Source organism: Nylanderia fulva, unplaced genomic scaffold (assembly GCF_048542155.1).
Source record: "Nylanderia fulva isolate GAGA-0341 unplaced genomic scaffold, ASM4854215v1 Scaffold7, whole genome shotgun sequence".
In the NCBI taxonomy this organism is placed as follows: domain Eukaryota; kingdom Metazoa; phylum Arthropoda; class Insecta; order Hymenoptera; family Formicidae; genus Nylanderia; species Nylanderia fulva.
The window spans coordinates 2,818,071-2,844,181 of record NW_028190807.1 but is presented as its reverse complement, the minus strand read 5'-3'; the positions used below and the strand labels follow the sequence as shown (position 1 = coordinate 2,844,181).

The window sequence follows — 26,111 nt, the reverse complement described above, 5'->3', positions numbered from 1 at the left end:
GCCACTTCGCCGTTGGCCGTTTATTGTGCCGGCCGGCACGCTGGAGGACCTTTCATTGCTCCTTACCTATCTCTAACAGGCACTCGATAGTTGCCGTTTGTCATGCGCTCCACGATGTTTACCTTTTCACGGTGAAAAAAATCACATCGCGCTCGCTTAACTCGCGCCATGCGTCGCGTTGTCGATGCGCAATATATATTGTGACCTCGTCGTATATAGTTACTCTTCCGATTCGTCGAACGAACAAAATTAGACGCGAACGAATAAGGACTTAAATCGTTACCGTGATCCGTCTCGCGGATGACAAAGTGGTTTTCGTCAGTTATCGGAAAAGAATGTTAAAAAGTCAGGATGTGAAATAAAATTCAGGTATTAAGTGATATAAATGCCGTATAAAATATGAAGGATATATCGTATAAAATTTGCAGGATCGCAACGGAATCAGCGAAAATAGTGGGCACGGAACAAGAATCAAGTGCCTCTCTCGAAACGTTTAATAAATGGCAAAACCCTGGTGTTGAAACCACCTTTGGCACTTTGCAATAAGCCGGGAGTACCTCCGGTCTTTATAAATGCACAAAGACTATGCTAATGATACGAGCGCTGCATTGACGGTTGGGTAAACACGGGCCGACTGCTTCGAGTCCTGTCGCGAGTTTATCATGTAAACTGTCTTTAATGATTGCCAGTAAAGGCCAACCAGCCGTTTCAACGCTCTGCTATTTTAGCGACTCAAACTTAATTTGTCGATGCATACAATCATTTAAATCATCCGGAAACACCGATAATTGTTGGATAGTCATCAACGCGTGAAGATCCTCTAAAGAATCATTAATGACGATCTGTCACTTCTGGACAGGATTGACAGGTTGTCGCGACTATAATCGTGAATTAATGAAGGTAATTAAATTTTTTGCGAAATAAACATTTTAAGATTTTTTTTTTTTCGAGGAAAAAAGATAAGAACGTATAGAGTCATAATTATTGAAGTGTTTATCAAATTTTTATCTGTGTTCATATTTCAACTTTCGAAGTATGAAGTACACTATCTGTGACGTCTAATCTGTGTTATAGTCGAACACGCGTCGTAAAATCTCACCGGAATGCGATCCGTGGGTCGTTACAAGCGCGTAAAAGCCGAAAGTGCGTTGTGTGCCAAAGCGCGTGCTCTTCTTCGAATGTACACTAATTTAAATGAATGGAGCAGTAAAAGTCGCGGAAGATTACACCCTTTCGTGACGAATCAATTACATATATATACATAGACGTGATCTTGAATATGTTCCTTCCAATGAATGGCGCGAATAAATGACTCCTCATAATTCAAAGTTTATATAGGTATAACTCAGGAGGCTATAAACGTGTGATATATTTTTGTAATTAAATTTGTCGATATCTCTTCAATGTAATAAAGGCAACTTTTATATAGGTATTATTTTATCGCGATATTTCGCATAATCGAGCTACGATCGAATCAAGTAGGGACGTGGCGGTTTTTTCGCGAACATTTCGAAAGAGAGATCTTTCGCCATTTGGAATTGATATTGAAATCAATGGCTTATTAACAAGGGAGAGACACACACAATACAATATCTCATTATTTACGACGTTAACGGACATCTCGGACGCAGGCGGCGACAGGCGTACAATGTAAACGGTACAGTTTCTGCGAACGGGAAACCGCACCGGCCACACTCGAGCAGGCTCATAAATTATCGGCACGCGTTTCTCCAATCGCGGCACCCGCGGTAACCGGAGGTGAAAAAGTCGCGGCCAATGGCGCGAGAGAGAATGCCCGCTGGATTACGTTTGTACCCGCGTTAACTGCCGCCTCCGATCGGCGGTAGAAGGATTTTTACCGCGCGCGGTTCGCCGTCGCGACTTTTTCACGTGAGAGAGTTGCGCTAAGCGGAATTCGCGTTCGCCACATGATTTCGCACGATATCACTCTCTTGTTACGCGAACGCTTGTGTATTTTACGATCGATAATCTCACTGGTATTTCTAGGGTGCCTTTTAAATATAATAACACCTTTGCCTAGATCTCTGCACGGTGTACCCTGTAAATCTCACTACCGGGAGCGATAAATAACGCGCGCCGATTAAATACGCTATTGGAGTTTAAAAGAACGCCAAGATTTAATTAGCCGTTTATTTGCGTTTCTCGCTGCAAGAATTAATGATCCTGTTTGAACGGATGAATTATCGAAGAAAAAAATCTCGTTTTTAATATCTTAAACAATAACGTGTAACACAAAATCCCTCGGATCTCATCTCTTTATCGATATTTTGATCGAAATTTAATCCCTTTCCCTTCTGATAAGTCCTACTTGTAAAATATTCCGAGAAGTCGTCGGCAATCGCTGAGAGATAATCACACCGATGCCTCGCGTATATACATGCATGATTGATAAATTGAGCACTGATTTTTCGGATCGGCAGCCTGCAATGGGAAAAGAGAAAGAGAAAGAGAGAGGAGAGAGAGAGAGAGAGAGAGAGAAACGGGACCCAAGCGAGCACCCACGTGGCGACATAAACATGGTAGGTCGATAAGCAGCGTCCTCATCCGGATACCGGTCCACGATTCTCCGAACGTTATCGGTATCCGAAGTATATCGTAGCTGTGCATATATCGCAACTCTCTCGGACCCGAAGTGCATTCCGGGAGGCATGAGATACGAAGAGTTAGGGGGCTAGTCGGGCCCCGACCGCCGGCTTCGCGGCGTCATCGTCAATGCGTTATGGGACTCTAATTGCGTCACAAATTATTTCCGCCGCTTCCACGTGGGAGGGACGATATTTCCTCCTCTCTGTTGATACACCATGACGGTGAAGACATCCGGGATAAGAGGGAGGTGAATGTGTTATACTTTATCGCTACCTTGAACTTAAGTAACTTTTGGAATTAAGTGTGATTGGTGCGATCGTGTATTATCAGGTCATAGGAGGGTGATTAATTATGGTAACGATACGAAACACGTGAAAGTATTTCTCCCACGTCTCCTATGATTAATCTTCCTTGTGACTCATTAGATATTCTGACAATCAGACAAATGGCGGAAAGATGGGATATCATTGATATAATTGTTACTGATCGATACAGAGTGATCAATAAACGTTTTCAGATAAGAAATACGTGTGGTCGAGATTCGAAATGTAAATTAGAATGTACATAAATTATATATAAAAAAAAGGGAAAGTACTTGGAACGCAAAAAAGCAATAAAAACGTCATCTCCGGTTAACTTCACGTTGCATGAAGGCTTATAATGGACCGGTTCATATTTTTGTTCAGTAATCAATGTACGAATTTCTTCTGTATGGAAATATACAGTGTACTTTTGCAAAGGCGAAACGAGTTTGCAATCCGTGTAGCCGTAGCTCAAGCAACTTCTGCGTACGGACGCGCTGTGACGATAAATCTTTATTCGCCGACATTGAAAATGATCGGGGTGGATAAGTTGCGAACTGTCATTAGCCAAAATTGCGAAAACGAGCAAATTGCCCGGCGATTGGAACAGGATTACGAGAGAGCGCGTTTGGCCGGCCGAAATATATCCGGGATTATCTCATCGTACTTTTCGGTCCGAGAAACGCCCGGCTAATTTCAACTTTCGCAGAAAGCATCCGTTTCATTATCGTAAGGAATGCGGGGAACGAGAGAGAAGAATTCACGGTGCTAATTGACGTTTTCTTGGCCCGGGCATGACATCGAGGTAACGGCTTAACTTCGTATCTTTTTAGGAGTATCGCTGTGAAATTTTACGGCTGTGCTTTCTGGTACGAGAAATAATCTTCGCGAGTTAATATAATTATCTATGCGTGAACTGATTTTTAATTGCAAATATATTTTTAAAAGGCACAATTAAAACTGAAAAGAAAATTATTACAAATAATTTTGAATCAAGAAATATACTAGTAACTAGTGTGATCATTGTAATTTTTTTCTTAAAGTCGAATATAACAATTATTTTCTAAAAATATCTATCTTTTTGTGATTTTGATGACGAACGAAAATAACCTAGTTTATTAAAAATAGAATACTAAATTTACATAAAAAGTATAATTTATTAATTAATTCCAAAGATTATACATATAGTTTTATCCGATTTTAATAATCGAATCCTTTGATAGGTTCACTCGTGTACACGATCGAACAATTTTATCACATTGTGATAATAATCATATCTTGATTTAGCGAGCAATTAACGCGAAATATTAAGTCGTGTTGTAATGTCCGCTACCGCGCACTCGGTACATCTCTATACGATTAAAATCGCACTACCATAGCAAGAGAAAGAATTCCTTCCCCGGATGATGCAAGAATTCGATAAGATCACGGGGTACGCGATGTGTGGTCCCGATGTGTGATTACACATCCGTTTAATCCGAACGCGCAGTTCTGTCCAATACGAGTTCCTTGTACACAGGAGGCGCCGCCGCTTAGTTAACCGTTCACCCGGAGAAACGATGGCTTAATTAAACGTCGGCGATGTCGGCTCTATATCGCGTTGTCTCGTTTATTTAAACCTCTTTCGTTCTATCTCTTGACAGTATTTCCTAATGTATTATATGAAAGAAAAATGTCATATATATTAGAGATACTTGATAACGCTTATTAACTCTTGATATATATAATAACGCTTACTTAGTTTATTATATACCGCTATAAATTATATGAATAAAAATCTTTGTCGATGCAACATTTTTCCTTTAAAATTAGCTATGAAGAAGAATCCATTTCTTCTTATATTGCGCAAACATACTTTTTAAAGATTATCGATATCGCTCTTTTTCCCGGTATTTTACAACTGTAAATATTACACTTTACGCGAATTTTGAGAAAGAGGATCTTCTTGCGAAGCAATCAAGAAAAGGACGAAGTTGAGCCCAGTGAATGAAACAAGCCGGTTCCGCGTGTTTCCTGCGGTGACGAGTTATACGGCGCAATTAAATCGAAAGTGTGGTGTACCGCGCGAGAAAGAGGCACGCTTACGTATTAATAAGCAGCGAGCAACGGCGACGGCGGCGGCGCCGTGAGGCCTGTTTTGCATAAAAATTATAAGCCGAATTAATGTTTTCACCTTCACGTAAGCTCACACGTATATACCGCGCTCGTTCACGTGTCCGCGGATTCGGGGCGAGATGCGTGACTAACGCCGTGTTTTATTTGCGCGTTCTCGCGTACCAGTCTCCGACGCTCTGTCCGGTACTTTCCCACGCGCGATCCTTCGTCGATATTATATTATCAAGACAATTCTAAACTGACAATACGCAAAATGTTTATTATAAAATTATGCGTCTTAGCCGATGAGTAATAGGCAGGCATGTTGCGACTATTAAGACATACGTATATATATATTATACTTGTTGCAATAGAAATATATTTACTTGACTGTTGCCAGACGTGAATAAAAATGCATCTACTTTAATAAATGACTTAATAAAGATTATAGAAATATTTGTTTGTATGGAAATTTGAATGTATAGTAGGTACCTACTCTTAAGTAGATATAAATGATACCTAATCGTAAGTAGATATAAATGATAAAAGTTGCATAACTATATTGATATATTTATGTTTTTAATTAGTAAAATTGAGAGAGAAAAAGAGAGAGAGACCAGATGTCAAATATGTGAATAAATAATTTATGCGTTCTCATGATTCTCGTTGCAGGTGGTTTGGCTGACCGCAGTCCTGTGCCCGCGGCTTACTGCCGCCAACAATCTGACTTTAGCCGTCTCCTCTCGAAGGTCCAGGGAACAGCCTTCCAGACGACATATTGCTCGCTGGTAAGTAAAGATTTTCGCGGACAAAGATGACGGAATAAATGAGAATATAATTATTATTAAATGTGCTCTGTCAATCTAATTGAAGCATGTAAAAATCAAATTTAATCTTTTTCAATATTTACAACAATTTTTAATCAAGATTTCTTTTTTTGTTGGCTTTCATTTAATAATATTTGCGAATAATAATCGATTGAAATGTGTAAAAACGCGGTGCGCACACTTGACGTTTATTATTTAACGTTTGTATTTGTACGCTATTCGTATTCAGTATGTTATCTTAATTATTATCATTGCTATACATAAAATGCTAATATAATAATAATATATATATAAAACGAAGTAAAATATCATGTCTCGCGAAACTTTTTTTAAATCGCCACAACATTCTACCGCGTAATTTAGATATGGGCGCGGTCACATAGGAGGAATATCGTTTCCTCCTCTGTGTGTATGTGTTTGTGTGCGAGTGTGTGTTTGCGGCGAGCTAAATCTGATTTAAATTCAACGGGGTTCAGCGTGGCGTAGCACCAAGTACAATTTTCTTTTTTCTTTTTTTTGGCATATTTTTTTCATTAACTCGCTTGTTAATACGACGATCATGTTTTACAGGGCAACAATTAGAATTTGATTCGAGAAAAATTCTCTATATATAACACATGTCTTCTGCCTGCACTCTCAAAAAAATTAATATAGTAAAGAGACGTTTGATTGCGAAAGAATAAGTGATTGAAAATAAGAATCGATCAAGTAGCAGGAATATCTGCCATTGCAGGATAGTGCCACTGGAGGAGCCAACAAACAAGCGAACCCCATATCGAGAGATGAAGATGATCCTGCGTCAGGAAGGAGGCGAGGACGGCAACCCGGTCGATTGCTGTCCTATGATATTTGAAACGGTGCAACCGCTCGGTGGTCGAAATCGACAAGATATGTACGTTGACCTCTATCGAGACGTCAATAATGTCCAAAGGTTCTTCGAGCTTTCTTGCAGACCAGACGTTCTCGATAAGCCATGCAGGTTCATCGACCGGAAGTTCGCCAACCAGTCTAGATGTGTACAACAGTTCTCGTATTCGTACGCTATCATCCAGAATCCTGGATCGAAGGTATGATCACGAATCATCGAAATTCTCTATCACAATTTCATCATTCATAATACATTTTTTATTATATAGAAAAAATATGAAAAAAATATATATTAATATTTTTTAAATTACGATTTTTTTACTATTATATGAATCTATTTAAAATAATGTATAATTATATAATATGTATAACGATTAAGCGGAATTAAGAGATATATAATTAATGTAATGATTTTCTCATTCAGATTGGAATAGAGGAGCACAGAAGACATCATCATAAAGAACACCATCAAATACCCCCTCCGTTTCCTGGCAATAGCGTAAGCGGGTCTGGATGGACGTTAGATTATATCAAGGTGCGAAGCGGTTGCAGCTGCGAGATCATGCCGAAGCCGAAAAAGAAGAAAATCGCAACCAAGATGAGGAGAACGAAGAGCAAACAGCGTCAATCGAGGGACCAAGAATTGGACTTTGAGACGTGAAAGTATTGACTCGCGTTTTAATGACAAGTACATTGTACGTGTAATTGTGTTACTTATTTGCGAGTGACTCAGAAGGATAATCGAATGCGAGACTACATAGAACAAGGATGCATGTATATGAAGGGTTATCAAATATTTGTCAGATAGCAGGACGTAATGAAAACGTTACCAACGATCGTATCATCGATTTTCTGATGACAATTAAGTACATAATTAATTTATTAGACATTATTGCGTAGAACGCGTCGTTTCGTAAATGATGCGTTTGCCATCAATAGATTTTGCAAGTGATATCCTTGGTGCTTCGTTTATGAAAAGCTCTTTTAGCGTATTTTAAATATTTCTTCCTATTGATCATAAATGTTTTAATAGAAAATTTGTCGCAAATTAAACGTAAGTGCAATTTTCGCGGAAATCACTTGCCAATTTTAAAACGATATAGCAATAAATTGACAATTATTAAACGTATATCAAGACAACGAATGTAGCAGTTGATTGATGCGTGGCGATTCAAAAGCAATATTTGAAGATAATATCGGGATAATTTCATTAATTTTTATTTTAATTTACGGGACACGCGTATGTTTTGATGCGCGTTTTATTTAATTTAATACTTTAGCTTACTAAATCTAATTTTTATTTTACTGGCGGCCAGTTTTTATTCTGTATTTTTATTTTTCTGTATATTATAAATTTGTATGTACTCGGTAATTCATATAATACAGTAATAGATATAGTATTTTAATTAGTATCTAACTCGTCTATGTATAGATCTGTAATGCACGTTATTGCGTCAAAATAATGTGTGTGAATCATAGTCTAAAATTTATTTAATTAACCTCTGGTGCAAAGTACATACATATATAAACACACGCCTAAGCTAATAGGAAAAACGGACTAGAATGAGTAAGATATGCCCGGATGTGCCAATATACAACCATGACAATGATTAATAAATCTGATTATTATAAGGGAAAGAAACTACTTGTAAAACTGTTAAGATTAAGTTTTGTTTCTCTACAGATTTCCATTGCACATCGATATGATGCATATAAATAAAAGAAATGGTGCAATCAGATGGATAAAAGAACTGGATAAAATTTTTTCCTTATCTCCTTCCTATAATTTCTTGTATCGCACATTTAACAGTTTTATTTATACTATGCATTATTGTGATGCGCAATGTAGATTGCGGAGATCTGTATTTTTTTTTAATTTACATAGCAAAATAACCCTATATATTAATGCATAAATTTTTTGAGAAATCTTTAATGTACATATTTTTGTGGAAAATAAGCAATTTGCTGTTTTATATCACAATGTTTATTTATGTATGTTTTATAGTATTAACATGATTTTTTAATTATTCTCGATTCGTATTCCTCATCGTAACTGCCACATATTAATAGTTTGAATGACTTCGAGTTAATAATATTGTTGTATTATATATATATATATATATATATATATATATATATATATATATGTATGTATATATACACACACACACATACGTAACACCGTAAACATGCGGACATTTTCTGTATCACCGTGTGGTGTAAACATTTGTACATAAAATATTATTAATATACTTGTTATAACATCTAATTTAATCATATATCTTTTTTCCTATGATATATGATTTCTTTTGAATAAAACAGTTAAGCAAGACCGAAGAATAGAAAAATATATATTTTTAATAAATTTTTTACTAAAAAAAGTCTGTAGAAAATAGATAAGTTTTTCAGTTTCGTAAAAATAAGACTATAGAGTTTTTTTGTTATTATTTTAGTTTGTTACTTTTTATTCTTATCATAAGATGCTGGCAAAAGAGAGAGGAGAGGCGAACTATCCTCGTAGAAGTTTTGGAAACACTATGCAGGAATCACCGATATTTCAGAATTGTCATTATGTTTTATATTTTACTGAATATTCAACGTCGAAAAAATCGTGGAGATCGCACCAGAAACTTCGCCGATATAATTATTTATTATAAAATATTACCCAAAATTAAAATAAATAAAAATGTTGAGACTTACCGATACGATGCACAGCAAGACAGTTGTAAACTGTAAAATATAAATAATACAAAATTTTATTATTTACATTGAGAATACTTAATTAACAATTAAATATAAATAATAAATAAATAATTTACCATATAATTGCTCTGACGTTGCCCGATGCCACCCCGAGCCTCCTCCTCGTAGATGATAAGCACTTGCACACACACTCGCGTTACTTTTTTTCGTTCGCGACGCGCGGCGACGTCCGGGTTTTAATTATTACATTTTTGACGCGTTTCGGTAAACCGCGTAATCGCGTGCTGAGAATCCGACCGATAACGCCGAAGAATTCGAGAAAACCGTCGTAAACTTGGCGATTCGAGTCGGAGCTGTGACGTCACGGGGTCTTTTGGAAAGACGAAATGTTATGACGAGCGAGAATTCGCGGCCGAGATTGATTTCGAGCACGAAATCGCGATCACGATGTCCGGAGACGCGACGCGATCGCATTTATACAATAATCAATGATGTAATGACATTGTATAATTAATACTCACGCTCACAGTTTCACAGACCGGACCGACGCGCGGTTTTCGCGAACATTGAATACGAGTGATTCGAAAATATAGCAGAGGGCACTCTCCACGCTAAATTCTGTTCGACCAATCAGGACAGAGGGATCCTCGGTTTCTGATTGGTCTGTCAAATTTCGCACTTTGACAAACAGATTTCCGAACGCAATCCTCAAGTTTCCGTCGACCCTTCGCGTGTGGTCCTACGTCGTCGTTTCTCGGTGCCTTCTTCAGGGAGAGACCTTCCGGAATCCTCCTGGAATCCGCTCGTGTCCGAAGAGGAGCGCGAGGGAGGTGAGACAGGGATAAGGAATAAGATTCGCGCACGGCAAACGCAGGGCCGCCGATCGCGCGAAGCGACGCGATTAAATGAGACGGGGCAGTACTTCGGCAAGTACTACGTCTCGTGCGGGAACGCTATGTCTACGGAGACCACCCTGAACGTTGACGTGCCGAACGTCGCGTCGAGGCTGCAGGGTCTGCGGCTGGCGACGCACGGCGAGGACGAAGGCGACGTGACGGAGAACGCGACGAGCAGCGGTTCCACCGGTGCTGCCAGCGGATCGTCCTCGTTGCGGGAACCGCTGCGGAACATCACCCTCTCCCGGGCGCGGCGAGCGCTCAATTTCGTCGTCGATGAGGAACAGCCGACTACGAGCTCGTCCGTGGCGCGAAGCGAGGCCTCGTACTCGAACGGCGATAAGTAAGTAGCATTTTGACAGTTTGAAAAACATCAGTCTTACGTAAGCTAATATATAGCTGATTGTTGTTTATATTTTGAAAAAAGTGTTTTAAATGTATTTTTTATTGCGTTCTTTCTCTGACGGTATTCATTCTTCGATAATCCCTAATTATACTCTTGAATTTTTTAGCCGACCACCTATTAATGCAGCAAATACGTCATATTTGGAAGGGCGACCACAGAATAGTATCTCCTTGGAAAACTCTTCCACGCAAAATCAGCCTGCGGTTACATACAATTGGCAAGGTACAAAGGCAACAATGCGTGAGAGGATTGTATTTCTCTTTAATAATGAAATACTATCAGACGTGACCTTTCTGGTGGGAAGAGGAGCGCAACAACAACGTATACCAGCTCATAAACTAGTCCTGTCTTCTGGAAGCGCTGTATTTGATGCAATGTTTAATGGAACGCTTGCTACAGCTTCTTCAGAAATAGAAGTACCTGATGTAGAGCCTGCTGCATTTTTGGCAGTGCTCCTTTTTCTATATACTGATGAGATACAAATAGATCCTGAAACTGTGATGACAACGCTGTATACCGCTAAGAAATATGCAGTATCCGCTTTAGAAAAGCATTGTGTTGATTTTTTAAAAAATAATTTGACGAGTGATAATGCTTTTTTGCTGTTAACGCAAGCTCGTCTGTTTGACGAACCGCAATTAGCCTCAGTATGTTTGGATACGATAGATAGATTCACAACTCAGGCCCTCAATGCAGATGGATTCACAGACATTGATATTGACACATTGATGATAGTCTTGGAAAGAGATACACTTCGTGTTAGGGAATCTAAGTTATTTCAGGCCGTTTTAAGGTATGTTGCAACATTGTAGAATGTTTTTTTATTTTATATAATGCTTGAATTTTTGTATAGGTGGTCAGAAGCTGAATGTGTAAGACAGCAATTATCAGTTACTCCGGAAAATCAACGTCTGGTTTTAGGCAATGCTCTATCTTTGGTTCGTTTTCCACTTATGTCAAAAGAAGAATTTACAGCGGGTCCGGCACAATCTGGCTTATTAAACTATTCAGAGGCTAGTATTACTATATCTCTTAAGAATCTTCTTTGTAAGTTTTTTTATTATATTTTTAAGAAAAGTTTATAAATTATAGGAAACCTATATTGCATGATATTTAATAAATTAATATCTTATAGGTTTTATCTTTATTTTCATATTTTATATTGAATCCCAAACCTTCAGTGGGATTTCAAACAATGCCTCGATGTTGTATGACAGGCAAAGAACAGACTGTATGCAGATTTCAGCATACGAAAAGTAGATGGGGATATTTTGGAACTAGTGATCGTATCCGGTAATTGTGTTCAAATTCTACCATAGGACATAATTAATAATGATCGTGCAATGCTTGATTATAACATATTTTAATTTTTGTAGGTTTAGTGTGGATAGGCGTATTTTTCTTATTGGATATGGAGTTTATGGCAGCACACAGGAACCAGCAATATATGAAGTATCAGTGGAATTAATTCACACTGCATCGGGAAAAGTGATAGCCACAAATGCAACAAGTTTCAGCTGTGATGGATCAAAGTACACATACCGTCTAATGTTTAAAGAGTTAGCGGAAATCTTACCAAATACGATTTATACGGCATCAGCAACTTTCAAGGTTCTTATATCGCAATTTGCTGAGTTATTTAATTGTTATATATGTACAATTTTATAAAAAATATGTATATTTTTTTAGGGGCCATGCTCATATTATGGCACAAAAGGATTAAGAACAGTATTGGTGGATTGTGATTCAGGAAATACAAAAGTAAAATTCGAATTTAGTAGTGAATTGGGAGATAACAATGGTACATCCACTGATGAAGGTCAAATACCCGAGCTTATCTTTTACACGTAATAAATTATGTGTAATTATGACATTCCTCAAGTTTGCTTGATTAATTATCAGAGATAAATTAAAGTGAATATATATGCCGGGTTTTGTCAATTATATATCTTGTGATCATTTAAAATACTTTAAGTGAGCCACACACAGGCATGCCAAAGGAGTTAACCCAAGATTTTTTTATAATTTTATAGATAATCCTCTTGATTTTACTAATTATTTTGATTAATAAATATAAATACTAAAATATATGCAAATTTTATAATAATGTTTGCAATATATTAATGAGATTATATGCGTTTTTAATTTACAAAAAATATATACAGAATAAATTGTTTCTCAAAATTTAAATATTAAAATTATTTGAATGTATCAACTGTAGAGAGTTGATATATTAATTATATAAATAAGATTAAGGTTTAGATTGGAAATGTACAATCTATTTTTTTATTATTTTAATTAATCTATCAGAAACCAAAAATATAGTATAATATTATATGACAATGTTAAGAAATCATGATTAAGTACAAGAGGAAGATTGATCATGTGCATATTTTTTCGCCTAAATATTTCTCGTTTAAAATATGTATACTGACAATTTGAAATTGTAACAAGTTAAATATTTATAGCACTTCAATGCAAAAGTAATTAACACAATAAAGCCTAAAGTATGTGGAATATTTTTTAGTAAAAGGTAGTACTTTAACAGTAACAAATTCAACATAGAATCAGAAAAACTTGATTACTACAATTAATTATAAAAGATAGTCAAACAAAAAGTAATATAAAACATTACTTTGAATTACACTATAGTTCTTTGACAAAATAATATTGTAACTTATTCAACAGTTTATTTTAATTAATGGAATTTACTTTTTTTAAATAATTCAAGAAAATATGTTTGGATTTTGACTTGTTAATAATGAATGGTGCTAGCTAATGAGATAACATTGTTATCATTAGCATTTTTAGAGATAAGCATACTTTATAAGTGTGTCAATCTGTTTTTCGTGAAATGTGCATATATACGATTTTATTTGTGATTATATTTAATTATAAATTGAAATAATATACATGTAAAATGTTAAATAATTAAACAGATTTATTCCACACAAAATATTTCCTAACATCATTATTTAATAGATAATAATACTAAAGAAAGGCTCCCTATATTAATAATTAAATAACTTTGAATTAGAAAGGCTGAGAGACCCGACTGCGGATATATGTGCATATAGAGACTGCGAAAATTTAAATTTTTTGTAGTTTTATAATTGTGCACGAGGCACAAAATACGCTTAGCACATTGCTAAAACTTATTTAAAACAATCTCTTGAAATATTCCCCACAAAGTCTTCAAAGACTATCGAATTCTATCTTGCCATATGACAAACATTCATAAGATAGATTATTTTTTAGTCTCAAAAAATTCACTAAATTATGACGATTCCTTAACACGTGATAAAATGAAATGTAATTTTTGTTGAGATTTTTTAATATATAATTTTTTACATACATCTATTTCTATTTTTTTATTTAAGCATTTCGATTTTTACGAAAATACAAAATTTAGATAATAATGAGTTTGAAAAGCAGCGGGAACGGATAAAACATGGCGGACCAATCAAAAGTGGTAACCGTATGGCAGGATCTCTACAATTGCAGTGTCGTGTCGAGAGAATTTGTGTTGTCCAATAATCCATTGTTGTATTAGTTACGATCGAGTGGTTTGTAAAATCGAGTGAATTTATATTTGTTATGTCGTAGCAAAATACACAATCACCGATAGGTGACAATAAAACGTTCGCTGTAGATTTTAATCCAATTTAGATGCTTAAAAGTAAAGAGTTGTTCGTTTTATAAAAAGAACGTGTGTGAAATTGTCAATCTTCTTCATACTGAAGCATAACCTAATTTTCCAATATAATTTCTGGGCTCTGATAATGGTTGATAAAACTTTGTGGCGCATATGTTAATAGAGATTGTTACATATCTCCTTTTCGCCTGGCATTATCTCACATATGTACATATATGGCTCATTTCTGATTTAAATATACAACATTTGAAGATGGGGTCATGAGAATTGCCATATTGCACTTAGTAACATACATTTCACATGGCTAAGGGAAAAATAAAAGGTTCCGACTCTAATAATAAGGTAAGCTTATACTGTGTGTATAATTTTTGTCTTCTCGCAGTTGTAAATATAATTTAATTAATGTAATAATTTATGCGATTAGATACCAGCATCAAATGCAACATTCAAAAATGGGGAGACGTATACATGGGAGTTTGAGATTAACGAAACACCACCTAGTGCTAGAACTTTGCTTACCAAGGGTTATACACAGGATGAAATTAATTCGTATTCAGGTATATTATTATTTCAATATATACAATATTATGTGATGGTATATATCTTTTATAAATTATTGATTTTTTATTTCACGTTTATTTAGGAGCAACTGTATCAACACGCGGACGTTTTATGACAGAACAGGAAAAACTACGCTGCCCAAGTGAAAGACCATTGTATTTGTATATACAGGGACATACAAAACATAATGTTGATTGTATGTATTGGTTATAATTTCCTTTTCTTTAGTTTTATTCATAAAGGTGCATTATTGTAATAAATAATTTTATTTAACAGTGGCGATACAAAAGATCAATGAAATTATTAAGACAGAACATCAAAGTTCTCTAAATAGACCAAGTAGATTTACAAATGCTCCACCGCCTCTTATGAGTTTACATTCCGGAATTACAACTGTGGTAAATAATCTTTCTATTCTATATTTTATTTCTAATTATAACTTTTTATGTAGCAATATTAACTGACATTTCTATAAATTATTAGGAAAAGATTTGCATTGGTATCGAGAATGCTCCGCAAGGTTTTGATTTACGTGGGCGAATACTAGGTGGTGGTGATGCAAATTTAAGTTATATTAGAGGTGAAACTGGAGCAAATGTTACTTTAAGAGGTAGAGGATCCCAGTTTATTGATCCAGTGTTTGGAGCAGAATCTCCAGAACCTCTTCACTTGTATATAGAGTAAGAACTTCAGAGATTTTAAGCAATTTAATAATTAAGTAGAGTTAAGTTATTAATAAGATATTATTTTTATTTAGACATCCAAAGCCAGAAGCATTGCAAAATGCAAAACAATTGGCTATTAATTTAATACAGACAATACAGTCTGAATTACAGACCTATATCCAACAACAACCACCACCAGTACAACCTCAACAAGTTATAGAACAATCACAGATACCACAAAGTATGTATTTTATCACCTTCTATTTTCAAAATTGCAATAATTGTACACAGAAATTGTGTAATAATATTTTTTTCTCTTTATGTAGCTCAATTTCAAACAATGAATATTGGTACCTTAGGCCAACCAAATGTGGTTGCAATACAACATCAAGGTAAGATATACGAATTATATTTTATTAATATTTCTATGAAAAATATATATTTTTTAAAAATGAATTTTATTTGGCAGATATTATACAACATCCACAAAGTAATGTTGTAACATTGCCTGCAACAATTCTTACGGCTACTGTAGCTGGTACTCCAGGGCATGGTGTATCAGTTCCTCCTCCAGGAGTTCATATACCATCTCATACTGGACCATTAGTTCCACCTTCACAAGCTCAGGTAGTTAGCTGGTTATGCATGATTAAACTCGAATTAGACATTTTACATAAAATTGCTCGAAGAAAATAAATTTTATAACATAAATGAACATTCTGATTGAAGGAAATACAGACTTTTATTCCACCGCCACCTGTTGGGCAAGTACAGTTAATCGGTCCTCCATCGACAGTGAGTCAAGTCCAATATCAGATACATCCTGGTCAGCCATTACAAATCCAGGGAATTCAACCAGGATCGCAGTCCTCACCACAGCCTGTGGCTCAAATGTACGTCATGAGTCAACCGCCGCCACAGAATCCTGGGCAGCAAAGTTTCATAACGAGCAGTAACGCGCCAGTGAGCGGGGCAGTATCATATGTATGCACACAACCGAATATGCAGAGACCTGCCACGCCATCCCAGGGAATTATCGAAACCGTTAATGTCAATTTGCAACAGCCTCCTCCCGCAGCGCCGCTCAATATAACGCAGCAACCGCCACCACCGTTGTTGCACCTTCACTTTCCACCGCCGAACTTTCCGCCAAATCAACCACCGCCTCCTGTACCGCAAACCTACCAGATTCAGTATCAACAGGTACAGGCACCCGTGTCACAGGCGCAAACCCAGTTTGTTTTGCAACCCGGCGAGCATATCGTCCCACCTCAGCTGCAACAAAATCACGAGCAGTCTCAGGCTGTCGCTCAACACATCATACCTCCGCAATTCGAAGGTCACGGGCCACCATTTCATTTACAAGTACCTCCGCCGTCTGCGCAAACTTTTCTAGTTCCCAACGCCCAATCGCCCCAACATCATCCACAACCGCCTCTTCCTCCCGCCAGTGAGATTCAGCATCAGCATCAGCAAGAAGGCCCGGTGGAACAGGGACCGTTGCCACAGCCGGTACCACCTCCGCAAATAGTACCGCCACCGTCGATCAATCAGATGCCGAATTCCATGAATATTCTCACCAGCGTACCGCCACCGACTCAGCCACCTCCACCGCAGAACGCTCCCTGGCTTTATCAAGCTCAGCAGCCGCAGCAAATGCCGCAAGGACAATTGCAGGTTGGATATTTTGTGTCATATCTTTGTCGTCCATTGCACATGATTAGTGATCTAGTATTAAAAATAAGTAATTTACAAAATGTAGAGTCGATCAATTTTTGGCTTCTGAGAGGTACACATGCGAAAAGGAGATATAATATATATATATAATATAATATATATAATATAATAATAATAATAATATTTATTATTATTATTATTATTATTATATATAGATTTTTCAATTGTTTATAGATGCAAATGCCGCCGCAGAATATACCTCTTCATAACGTGCCACCGCCGCAAGTTCAAGCTCAAATACAATATCATCCTCAGCATATACAATATCAAAATGGTCATATACCGGCGCAAATGCATTATACGATGCAACCGCCACATCAGCAATTCGAGCAGAAGCCCGATTCGCCGGAACAGCAAAAGTCGCACGGTGTAAAAAGACGGTTTTCAGATATTGAGGGAGGTCAGGTAAAGTATTTGCCACAAATATATTCATATCAAATTGAAATGCGTGATTATATACATGATAATTATTACATTTACATAAAAGATTTTTTTTGAATTTATATTGCAGGAATCACCACTGTCATACCAATGTGCTCCGCTTCCTGCACAACGTCATGGCACAGGGTAAGTCAAAGAGAATATAATTATTATTCATAAAACAAGAGAAAGAAAAAGAAAACGAAAAAAGAATTAAAAAGAAAGAGAAATGTTATAATATTTAAATTAATATAATAACATCGGTAAAAGAAAAATTATATTATATACTCCTTGTATACATGTAAATTATGTAGTCTACCTGTATATAATATAAGGAGTATGTAATTTAATATCCAATTCTTCTAATTTTATGTTTAATTGTAGCTCTTGGTAGAGAAAAAATTTATATACTTGAGTAAAGGTTTACCAAGAGTGAATAATTTTAAATCAGTATTATTAAGAAAAATTGAAAATATTCAATATAAAAGACTAGCATAAATGTGCAATAAGTTTAATTGAGAATTAAAATTTTGAAAAAAATATATAAAGAAAAATGATTTTATTGACAGAAAAAATTGATAAAAATCAAATGCTTCAGATTGCTTATGCTTCATTTATAATTAAATAAATGTTTATAAATTATTGTAGAATTAGACATGAAGAAAATGTAAGTTACGTGCCATATACTGTATATTATGCCGTATTCTTACAGAAACCTGCTTCTTGCATTATCTAATGAGGCATTGCAATAGATATAAAAGCGCGGAAAATAAAAATATAATCAAATTTATATAAGATTTTTGTCATAGATATTTTTTCATATTTTGACAGATATATTAAGCTATATTTTTTCACGAAATTTCATAATATAGTTAATAACTATGGGCAAAACTCATTGGTTTGGTAAGATCCAGATATATCCTTATTAATAAATTATTTATAGAGAGAGAAAGAAAGCGGTCTCTTAATAATATGTATTTAATCCAAAGTAAAAAATTTACATTTTTCGTTTTACTTTGATATATGTCTGGCAATTTTGTGATTATGGATATATCTTGCTCTTCCATAAAATATTATTTCTTTCTTTAGATTGACTAATTGTATAGACTTTTTTTTTATGGAACAATTTTATTATCTTTGTAAAAATAGTGCAAAGATAATAAATTTTCTTGCATTTTCCTCATGTTATCTGTGATTCTGTAACATCGGAATCACTAAATACAGTTTTTGCCAGAATCACTAATTGTTCTATGTTCTCTTAGTGATAAGCCAAAAGAGATGGAATGCGACAATAGTTGCTACTTTGCGGAAAAAACACAGCAGCTAAAATAATTAACAAATTATCTGAATGTATGTTGTAATGTCTTGTGACATTACAATTATGTTTCTAAGAACATTCTAACGTACGTTTTGATATGATTAACTGTGATCTGGTAAAACCAGGTATTTTCCATATTTCAGAAATATCCAAGGGTGTGCATCAGGTGATTTTTGTCTTAAATGCTTGAAATGTTTCTGTACAATCGTTAATTTGGAATTAATAATTCGCACCTGCATTGTTTAAGCAGAGAAGGTGATCGACAACAACAAGTCTTACACGGTCCATCACCCATACCTGCTGGTCTGCCACATGGAGATAGAAACAAGATGCTTATGCCTCCTCCACATCCAGGTCTGTAACTAAGAGTATTTAGTTTGAAAAAATGCTGGATATCTTTTGGAAAAATTCGCGAAAAATGCAATATATAAAATACTATAAAAAAATATGTAAACCAACAGGAAGATTGTGTTCTTGAGGAACATGCGATTTTTTTCTTGATTCAGATTCCGGCTTCCTTCTTGAATACAACTTTGTTGTTGGTAATGATATTTTTTATTATATATATAATCACGATGCACTTATATGGATGCAATTTGGAACAATATGCAATAATTATTTATTTTAATCATAAAGTATGTTTTGAATAGGTATCTAGCATTGTTTTCTTAATACTCTTAGATCATAGTGTATTATTAATGTAAATAATATTTTGTGGTAAGCGCATAATATATAAACTTTCTTTGATCTTTTAATTTTCGTCTTAGCAAACTGCTTTTTTATGCATTTGTTGAGGATACCTGCAGACACGGACATCCGGAAATAACATGGATTATTATAATCTGACACTGCATAGAGAAAATGCTTTAGAGTATATATAATTATATCTTTAAATTTCTTTATTATATTATTATTTTAGACCAGACAAAAAAAGCACTGCACGTATTATATAATCGTGAAAGTGCTTCAAGTATATTGATTTCAATGTTTTTTTTTTATAATGTCTTTTTTATTGAACAAATCTGCATTTTCAGATGCGCAAGTGTAACCTGTGATTTTCTACTTCAGTGTTTGTTTATCCAGTATTAACCATGCTTACTGTTATTAGAATTCTGTTAAGAAACATATGTTACACATATATTTTTAATATTAGTATTTTAAGTTCAATATCTTGGATTTATATTTCTTAGGTTAAACGCGTCTGCGCCCGATTATACCCATCCAGGAAGAATAGAGATGATTTATATTGCGTTCTCTCTCGGACAAATATATATTTATTTTTATATAGATAATATAATATTAATATGCAAAATGTGTATATTTAGAGAAAAAATGAATTACAATAATCTATATATAATATCACATACAACATTATTGAAATATCGTTCCTGTTGCAGTGGCCTGAGCAATTGTGAAAAAAGTGAAAAAGATTTGAAAAAAATTTGAAAAATATAGTTTTAACAAATAAATAAATTTACTTTACAGATGGCAAATAACTGGTATGGCTTCAAATTATTAGTGGAATTGATTATATTTATTAAGCGGTAACCATCTAATATATATATAAGAATGTAAAAATTGCATTGCTTGCTTTCAGACTCTAATAGCGATTGCCAAATCGCTCTGCTAATTTGGCAATGGTTAATGGCGTGAAATATTGTGCTAATATCTAATTTAATATTATAAGATTAGACTCGGGAATTTCTAGAGAACTAAACTTTTCTTTTTAATGCTCTAGTGATCTCTCAAGTGGAAGATGAGAAAACCGGCAGCAGTCTTCTTATAATACGGATATGATCTTGTTATGCAACTATTTTGCTATTAGATTTGCATCCAAATTTAGAAAACATTTGCTTTTATATTTTACGTTTGTGATCGATGAATAGATATTGAAATTATCAAGATTAATTATGTTGAAAATAGCAAGCTTTATTTTACAATATTTCATCGCGTAATTTACCATATGGATATACAACATTATGTTGTATATATAGTTATATAAGGAATATACATTGTATCATTTCCTTCATATCATTCATCTTAATCGTTTAGGTGAGAAACGGAACTTGGATCAAAAGCCCGCAGGTCTATCTTCAGGTATGTCGGGCATATTGTATCGCATCATGTTGTAAGAGATTTCTTGTTTGAACGTAATTTCAATGTGCACGATGTATGTTGCAAACAGGAAATGAGAATGTAATGACGGAATCTGGAAATATCCTTGTCGGAAACGGTCCACCTCTACCGCCTCCGCCATCGCCGCAGGCACCCTGGCAAAATCATCACATGAGAGTTCCTTGGGGTAGACCACCACCGATTCCAAGGGAAGGAGAACCATCCGCATGTCCCGGATTACCTCCTATTAACATGCCTCCGCCGCAGATTAGGCCAAGGGGTAAAAACAATTTGATTCATTATCGCGCGAGTTGTATATAATTAAATTAAATTTTAAACGCTGTTTATTTTTTTAAATTATATAAATTTTTTCTTTGTATCGGAGATTCGACATTAATTGATTTTTGTGACACGCGAGATATGTGACGTATTCTATTTAAAAATCTTCAAGGACGTGGTGCTGCTGTCCTCAGGTCCCGCTGACGGTAATCGTTCTCCTACTCAAAACGCCGTGTTAGAGCAATCTTTAAACGTCGAGTACAATCAAATGCCGCCCTACACGACGAAGCCGCCTCCTTACAATGCGCATCCATTGATGCAGTCGATCTGTAATCCACCACCGCCACCGCCGCCTCATCATCAACAACCGCGGCCGCAGCATCCCCCCCAAGCGGTGCAGCATTATCAGGTGCCAATTTCTCAGACATATCAGCCACCGACATCCTGCCCACCATGGATGAATTGAAAGTTGACAAACTACAGCTATGTTCTTGCTCCAATACTTTTGACAGTGATTGATGGATTTGACTTTATCAAACGTGACGTTGTCATAATAAAACGACGATTAAACCACAACGATCTGATGTAAATGTGAATATTTTGAAGTGCAATATGTTACTTTTGCACTTTGATTGTTCCTTACAATAATTATTGTAATTTATTAATCTATTTGTATAATAATTCTTGTACTCTTAGCTGTTATAATTTAACAATCTATTCCAAGGAAAAGACGTTACTGAACAGCATATAAAAATATATGTAAATGTTACGGGTTATTTATATTAAAATCCTATATACACAATTTAGATCCTGTACACTTAGAGATGAAAGAAAGAGTGTGCATATGTGTGTGTATTTGTGTGTATGAACGAGAGAAATACACAATATAAGATTGTGTAATGAAAATAATGCCATGTTGACGAGATAGTTACTTAAATTAATTGCAGAGTTAGTCTTGACATGCATGAAGCGTAACTTATATACAGATATAGTATACAGCGAGAAGAAGAGATGAAACAACATTATTACTTTGGTCAAACAGTTCTATCATTGCGCGTTCGTAAAGATCACTTGTTTTGTATTCGCACTCGAGTAATAATCACATCTCTTTCTTCTCAGCGCGATATACATCATTTCACCATTTACTTTTAGAGATAGGTATAGAGTATAAAACATGTATAACAATTGTGCATACGCGACTTTTTATGCAAAAAAAAAAATCAATAATAAGTTATTGTCAATTAAATAGCCGGTTTATATCGATAATAATCGCTTTCGAGAGCAGACTGCTATTTTCTACGTCGACACGATCCGGCAAACAGTGATAAAACCGCACCGTTTCCATTTGCAGCGAGCAATCGTCGCAATTAGTCCTGTTAAATGCCGCCGGGTAAGCGAGAGGAGGGGCCATCACCAGAGTAGTAGCAGCGATGATCAAATCCCTGACCAAGGCATCCGTGTTTCAGGACGAACGCGGAGGGGGAGTGAAATTCCGCTCGATACAAATTCGATAAAGCCACTGCCGACCCCCAGGTCTCGTTATTCGGATCTGGCGGTTTCCTATAGCCGCTACGTTAGAAAACTCGCGGCCCTCGTCGAGTTCCACGACCACGTTATCGATACTTCGGAGAAGTTTAATTTATCGGAGGTCGTCATCGTGGCGTGAATTCTTCATCCGAAAACGCAAAAAAATCGGGAATGAATTTTTTACAGCCGCTGCTGTATTAATTTTCGACGCGTTTCACGTTCGTACGGCGTCAATTTTAAACTTGGCGATATATCTTATACAGGATATATTTTTCAATATATACGATTCTTGAAATATAATTAATTAATTTAGTCTTAGTTGTTATTTAAAATTTTTACAAGAAAAATATATGCTTCGTTAAATTTGGAACATTTCGTGGTGAAAAAAATCGATACGATTAGTGTCGATCTTAAAATGTCACCATGAACTGTCAAGGACGACATGTACATATATATATGTACATACAATGCGGATAACTATTGTAACCCATGCACGTATTGACAAATTACACGTGTGAATTGCAATATCGATCTGTAACCTTTCTCTACGCGAGGAATAGAAACCGTGTTTCGATTATCCGAATATCCAGAATCGATCGTCGTAATCAGCAGGGTCATCTCCTGAACTGAGTACCACATCACAGAAATGTTGGTAGCGAGTATAATCGCTTTTGAGTAATGTCGCTTTGTCCGTCGTCGTCTCATCAGCTTGTTGCAGCTGCAATCGCTTTTCGACGTGCTCGTCGCAAATTTCCGAAAGACTTTGGTCTCGAAAGCACGTCCGAACGCATATCTGGAAATACAAAGGTATCAGCCCATCCATCTATAGAGATTTTTAAAATTACAAGCATATATATGATTGTAAAGTAATAAAGACATTGAATTTGTGTTGTCCAATTTAAAGTTTTCTAACTTATACTCGAATTATAGACTTCAGCAGAGAACATCCATAGGATGTTCGGATGTCTTCTGGATATCCTCTGAACGTCTTTTGGATATGTTGTGCTGGTAGAATCTGCTTGCTTGATTTCCTATGTTTGTGATTTATGTCAACTGTATCGAGGGCGAGATTTATTAATGCGCTTCAAATGTTCCTTTTCCAGGCGGAAACCGCAACAAGCTGCGAAGGATCCATTAATCAAGCGAAATCGAGCTCCATGTTGATGAGACGCGCGTGCAACTCGAAATCCGATCACGTTTATCGCGATTACGACCATCATTCCTACAGCAAGGACAATTCGATCAACTGCAGTTGTTGCCGGGCAAGAAACAACAGCGAGGACATTTCGGAGCTGCAGGACGAGTGCAGCGGTGGAGATGCAATCGATACAGTGCCGAGTAGAGAGCAGCGAGGAATTCGTAGCTTCGGAGGCTGACCATAAAGATGAATCTGTAAAAGTGACCGAGCGAGACAGGTTTGCTTGCCTTCGCGATTTATTTATTTATAGTTTCAATCTCGTAGAGTAGTCATTCTCGTTAAATTAATTAATAGACGTATCAGCTCAACTATATGGTATATATGTGTTAACCGCTCATATACGTCACATAATTGTACGATATATTTCAAAAATCGATATCGCAAATAAAAGACAGTCTTTTAGAGTTCCAGACGAGAAAGGTGTGATTAATTACAAGATCTTTTCATCGAATATTAATTACGAGCACCCTCCTCTTCACGAATACAGATGCAACGCAGCGTCGAGAACGATGGATGATGAGGTTGCTAAAACGACGGAGATTGCGGAATGGATTCCGCAGTCCGCGCGCCCCACATTCTGCGACCATCATCGCAAAACGCGATGTCCTTCGGCTGTACCCTACTCGAATTCGGATCCCGTAAATCTCCTGTACGACTCGGCGCCTCGCGAGAGGAAGAACAAGATCGCGTGCGGCGACTTTTCGACGGACAAGGGTAAGGATTTCCCGCCGACGAGTTGTCACGAGACGTCCATCGATCTCGACGGCGACGCGGAGGACGTCACCAACGAGACCTGGGATCATCGTGGTCCTGGTATGGAAGATGCGTGGATGAAGCTGGACACCTCGATGTCCCATCGGAAAATCGTGGAACCGACCTGGCGATGCCGATGCTCGCGTCATTCTTCGCGCGAGGAGGCCGTTTTGGATCTGTTGAAGTCGTCGTGCGATTATTGCTGCGAATGTCATCGTTGTGATCATCGTTGCGATTGCTTCCGGCGGCATTGCTGTTGTCGGCAGCGCGGCAACTCGTTCTCCATGAATGTAAAAGGGTGAATAACGCATTTTTTAAATAATATACCTCCATATAAATTATATATCACATATAAATTTTATTTATGTGCGCAAAATTAATTCCGCACGTATGTATTTTTCGAAAGATTTTCTGAAATGACGTTATACTTTAGAAAAGAAGTCGGACGAGAAAATACGTGACCGAGAGGAATAATGAAAAGACGCCGCGGCTGCAATCTCTCTTTAATTCACTCTCTTCGCATCATTCATATTGCAGATGCGAGGTGTACGAACGCGGCGGGAAAGCTCAGCATAAAAGCTGGCACGATCAGATGCGAGGTGAGAATAGTCGATTGTATGCCCGGCAGTGCTGCTCGAAGGAGCACCCTGGAATAATATCAGCCTCTCGTAAGCGAAACGACGAAAAACGCTGGGAGAGGAAGAACGGAAACGAAAACGACGACAACGACGAGGACGGTAGCGTGACCGTTATCAATCACAAGGACTCCATGTGCATTCTCGCTGAAAAATATAAAGTCGGCAGGAAATGCCGCGGCAGAAGGTGCGGGGATAAGGTGCGATCGGCCGACAGGACGAAGGGAGGCAGGGACAGGGCTGGGTGTAACAAATCGTTGACTTCGAAAATCATCGATCAGCCGGAATCGCCGCTCGAAAACGCTGTTCCGCACGGCAGACCGAGCGTGAAACACGTTTGCCGAGCGCATTGCGAGTGCTGCGGGACCGCTGCTAGGATCGCGAGCGACTCGTGTAGCCGTGGATGTGGTCGACACGCACCGCCGGAGGGTGAATTCGACCGATTCAAACCCCCTTTGAACGAGACGACTGCTACTCACCGCTGTTCAAGTCGAGCGCCTTGTAGACGTGCCTTCTAATTCAATTTCGTTTCGTATACAAACACGT

General features: G+C 36.7%; 5 protein-coding genes across 8 annotated transcripts in view; 4 read left to right on the top strand and 1 right to left on the bottom strand.

The window, feature by feature from the left end:
• Window positions 1–8,364, top strand: part of LOC114934640 (uncharacterized) — a 66,247-nt gene extending 57,883 nt beyond the window's left edge. The window contains exons 3-5 of the mRNA XM_029307329.2: window positions 5,676–5,791; window positions 6,564–6,897; window positions 7,122–8,364. Coding sequence (XP_029163162.2) covers window positions 5,676–5,791; window positions 6,564–6,897; window positions 7,122–7,358 — 687 coding nt within the window. The 3' untranslated portion in view covers window positions 7,359–8,364. The remainder of the gene's footprint in view (window positions 1–5,675; window positions 5,792–6,563; window positions 6,898–7,121) is intronic.
• LOC146720402 (uncharacterized) overlaps window positions 1–10,457 on the bottom strand; it is an 87,694-nt gene extending 77,237 nt beyond the window's left edge. Inside the window, exons 1-2 of the mRNA XM_085488609.1 lie at window positions 9,517–10,457; window positions 9,398–9,427 (exon numbers count right to left, since the gene is read on the bottom strand). Coding sequence (XP_085344735.1) covers window positions 9,398–9,427; window positions 9,517–9,519 — 33 coding nt within the window. The 5' untranslated portion in view covers window positions 9,520–10,457. The remainder of the gene's footprint in view (window positions 1–9,397; window positions 9,428–9,516) is intronic.
• On the top strand, window positions 10,092–13,658 carry LOC114934638 (BTB/POZ domain-containing protein 1). 2 transcript variants are annotated; one of them, XM_029307327.2, is made up of 6 exons: window positions 10,092–10,639; window positions 10,809–11,495; window positions 11,556–11,749; window positions 11,884–11,995; window positions 12,079–12,313; window positions 12,392–13,658. In XM_029307327.2, exons 1-6 carry the CDS (start codon window positions 10,356–10,358, stop codon window positions 12,551–12,553), a joined length of 1,674 nt encoding a protein of 557 aa, XP_029163160.1. In that variant the 5' UTR covers window positions 10,092–10,355; the 3' UTR covers window positions 12,554–13,658. The 2 variants fall into 2 exon arrangements, with proteins under 2 accessions (XP_029163160.1, XP_029163158.1); XM_029307325.2 differs by having other exon boundaries at window positions 10,093–10,639; window positions 11,556–11,715; window positions 11,838–11,995.
• A 549-nt stretch (window positions 13,659–14,207) lies between these two features.
• LOC114934614 (uncharacterized) lies at window positions 14,208–22,221 on the top strand. Of its 3 annotated transcripts, none has more exons than XM_029307297.2 (15): window positions 14,208–14,699; window positions 14,782–14,914; window positions 15,001–15,114; window positions 15,195–15,316; window positions 15,402–15,598; window positions 15,676–15,824; window positions 15,910–15,975; window positions 16,053–16,210; window positions 16,313–17,260; window positions 17,495–17,725; window positions 17,832–17,887; window positions 19,309–19,412; window positions 21,111–21,155; window positions 21,244–21,453; window positions 21,625–21,714. In XM_029307297.2, exons 1-15 carry the CDS (start codon window positions 14,658–14,660, stop codon window positions 21,654–21,656), a joined length of 2,607 nt encoding a protein of 868 aa, XP_029163130.1. In that variant the 5' UTR covers window positions 14,208–14,657; the 3' UTR covers window positions 21,657–21,714. The 3 variants fall into 3 exon arrangements, with proteins under 3 accessions (XP_029163130.1, XP_029163128.1, XP_029163129.1); XM_029307295.2 differs by having other exon boundaries at window positions 14,209–14,699; window positions 21,647–22,221; XM_029307296.2 differs by lacking the exon at window positions 21,111–21,155 and having other exon boundaries at window positions 14,209–14,699; window positions 21,647–22,221.
• A 1,436-nt stretch (window positions 22,222–23,657) lies between these two features.
• On the top strand, window positions 23,658–26,083 carry LOC114934567 (uncharacterized). The gene is given in 5 exon segments (XM_085488655.1): window positions 23,658–23,786; window positions 24,083–24,331; window positions 24,333–24,394; window positions 24,665–25,228; window positions 25,468–26,083. Coding segments are annotated over 5 exon segments (1,620 nt in total).
• Window positions 26,084–26,111: the final 28 nt, after the last annotated feature.

What these genes read in the sequence shown, in the direction of transcription:
- LOC114934614 (XM_029307295.2), top strand. Translation starts at nt 14,658, where the DNA reads ATGGCTAAGGGAAAAATAAAAGGTTCCGACTCTAATAATAAG. An exon ending in GTTCCGACTCTAATAATAAG is followed by an intron (nt 14,700 to 14,781) that starts GTAAGCTTATAC and finishes TTATGCGATTAG; the next exon opens with ATACCAGCATCAAATGCAAC. An exon ending in CCTCTTCACTTGTATATAGA is followed by an intron (nt 15,599 to 15,675) that starts GTAAGAACTTCA and finishes ATTTTTATTTAG; the next exon opens with ACATCCAAAGCCAGAAGCAT.
- LOC114934638 (XM_029307325.2), top strand. Translation starts at nt 10,356, where the DNA reads ATGTCTACGGAGACCACCCTGAACGTTGACGTGCCGAACGTCGCGTCG. An exon ending in GCTTATTAAACTATTCAGAG is followed by an intron (nt 11,716 to 11,837) that starts GCTAGTATTACT and finishes AATATCTTATAG; the next exon opens with GTTTTATCTTTATTTTCATA. An exon ending in GGAACTAGTGATCGTATCCG is followed by an intron (nt 11,996 to 12,078) that starts GTAATTGTGTTC and finishes TAATTTTTGTAG; the next exon opens with GTTTAGTGTGGATAGGCGTA.